Source organism: Citrus clementina, unplaced genomic scaffold (genome assembly GCF_000493195.1).
Source record: "Citrus clementina cultivar Clemenules unplaced genomic scaffold, Citrus_clementina_v1.0 scaffold_6, whole genome shotgun sequence".
NCBI lineage: Eukaryota > Viridiplantae > Streptophyta > Magnoliopsida > Sapindales > Rutaceae > Citrus > Citrus x clementina.
In genome coordinates, this window is record NW_006262139.1 from 9006183 (window position 1) to 9008973 (window position 2791).

The 2791-nt window shown below is 35.1% G+C and overlaps 1 protein-coding gene across 1 annotated transcript in view; it reads left to right on the plus strand.

Moving 5' to 3' along the window:
* Nucleotides 1-1521, plus strand: part of LOC18038267 (transmembrane protein 208 homolog) — a 6743-nt gene extending 5222 nt beyond the window's left edge. The window contains exons 5-6 of the mRNA XM_006428602.2: nucleotides 961-1026; nucleotides 1121-1521. Of these exons, the coding sequence (XP_006428665.2) occupies nucleotides 961-1026; nucleotides 1121-1213 (159 nt within the window). The 3' untranslated portion in view covers nucleotides 1214-1521. The remainder of the gene's footprint in view (nucleotides 1-960; nucleotides 1027-1120) is intronic.
* Nucleotides 1522-2791: the final 1270 nt, after the last annotated feature.

Below are 2791 nucleotides of genomic sequence, written 5' to 3' on the forward strand. Positions count from 1 at the left end.
ACCCTTTGGGGGATGTTTGGGACCTTTTTTTTTGGCATTTTTTTAAATTTTTATTCCCCTCCCCCCCCCCCCCCCCCCCTCCCCCCAACCAACCCTCACGTCCGACCTCTTTATCATCATTTTTAGCTTTTATTGTCTAATTTACATGATAAACTCATTTTTTATACGAGATACATAAAAATCAAGTTCCAATAGGATACTATAATATTGATAAAACTTTACTAGTGTTTGGTTTGAGATATCTCATATTACCTACCATAGATCAGGATGATAGCATACTTTGAGGAAATAGTAACACATGCTGTAAGACTAAGGAAGCTTTATACAAGTTCCCCAACACCCACTCCCCGCGCATCCCCTTGTCTCCGTAACTCTTGTTAGGTTGTCCCTTCTTGGGTAAGAAGATCTTTACAAAATAGAAGTCATCCCTCTACAGTGTTATTTTTCCCATGTCTTTTTTTGGAATTATTCTATAAGTTTTTCCCATGTAGCACTGTAATATGTGATTGAGTGGTAAAGAACTTGTTCTTCCATACTCAATACCTGGAATTTAAGTTGCACGAACCACTCATTTCGCTCAAGCTAATGCTAAGATTTGGAGTTTATGGGTATCATTGTGTCCCTTCTTAGAGATACCCTTATACATAGGAAAGAAAGAAGTGTGTCCATGTCAAAAAAGTGAGAGCACATGTGTAAACATAGTCTTCAAAATTGCTTTAGTTTTTCTTTTATATTAAATGCAGCCATTTGTATGCATCATATGATTTACCCTTCAAATAATTAGGTTTTTTTTTTCCCCTTTTGCCCAAGGTAGTAGAAGACGTGTACGTATAAATTGTTACCAATTATGAAATATTTGCAGATAGTGGTGTTAGGTACTTGCTGGAGAATTACTGCTTTAGGTAAGACAAATGAAGATAGATGTCAAGATGTAACTATAGTTTCTTTTCCATGTTGCAGATACCAGCATTTGGAGCGTACCAATCCTTTGGTTTCATTAAAGGATTTTTGCCGCAAGGTTCAGAGGTAGACATTATTCACACTTGTCCACTTTATCTTGGAAGGTAATAATAACATATAAATACCAACTCTGTTTTAAACTATGATTTTTGTCAACTAGGGAGACACGGAGGATGAAAAGACTCGCAAAAAGAGGGAAAAGATGGAGAAGAAGACTTCACGAGGCAAGTTCGTCAAGACAAGAACTAGATAATCAAACATTTGAAGTGATCTTACTACAAGTACGAGAAATGCTGCTCTTAAATTTCAGACTACCATGAAAAGAAGTTGAATCGTATTACATAACTTACTCAAGTCGGTAACATTGTCATGGCTAAATAGAAATTTCACTTTCCTTGCCAAGTGAAAGAAAGGAGGAATTTTGATGTAATCAATGCTTGGTAAGGTCTAGACAGTAGTATCAATCATACTTCCTATGTACAAAATTTTCTTCACTTGGTGTTGGAAGCAATTGTTATTGTTGCAGTCCTGTTTTATTTATACATAGAGCAGGTTCAGGATTGAGATGTTGTGGCTTTTTAATTCATAATTGTTGTGGAATGAAATCACTAGCCATGAAAGATAAGCTCTGACAGTCACTAGCTATCAAAGATAAAGTGCATAATTCCTGTGACGTCCGTCTCCATGCATAAATTCTCCTAAACAAATTATTTTTTCTATATCCAAATGTTACATAATAAACCCTGTGATTGGAAAGCAGGTTTAAGCTCGAAATCATTTTCATTGCTTAGCAGAATTAGGTTTATATTTTAGTAACTTCATAGCTTATCCCTTTTTTGTTTTCCCAATTCGTTCTGGTAGTTCACTCAAATAAGTTCCACAATTTTTCCCATGACATTAAAGATTCTAATGAGCTGGACTTGAGCTAAAACATTTGTTAGTGCAAATGTATGCTTGAATAAAGAAATATTGAGAGGGAAGAATGTGAAAAAATATATAATTTTGATTGAAAATTTGAAAAAAAAAATGTAATATAGTTGAACAATTACAATTTTTCTTTTGCAGGGAGTGGCTTCTGACTGCAACGAGAAGGGCATGCAACACCAGAGGACTTAATGTTCCCAGGCCACACCCAAAGAAATGATATTTAACTGATTACGAACCAAATAATTTTCAATCACTTTTTAGCTGCCCTGGCTGCTGCTTTTGGTGCCTGAGCAGAACCTGTATTTCTGAAAACAAAACAAAATTAAATGCTGTATTTAATTACTAGGAAATGAAAAAATTTCATAATTAGGGATGGCAAAATCTTTCGCGAATTCTTCAATAAATAAATTCTTCCTGGTCAATTTGGATCGGGTTTAGAGATTGAAAAGCCTTAAATATGTATTGTTGGTAACGCAATTAATTTGAAGTAGCTTACTTCTTCTCAACTTGGCCTTGACGACCACCTCTAACACCATCATTTTGATTTGCTTTCTGAGCTGTTCTAGGGCTTTCTCCGGCACCACGACCGGTGGCCACAGCAGCCTGAGCATTGTTGATCCTTCCATTAGCGTTCACTCGACCCCTCACATTGTCGTTTTGAGAAGTACTTCCAACATTTCTTCTCACACTCACTGCTTCATTTCCTCCTGTTTATAACATCCAAAAAAGACATAAATATAGCTCCCACATTTTCAATTCTTTTGTAAAATGTTTCAAAACAATATGAAGTTTTTTTTTATTTTCCCACTATTTTCTATGTTATATTATATTTAAATTTTATTAGCAACAAATTTGATTATATCTTTATTTCCAAAAACTATTTTCAGATCACGAACCAACAAAC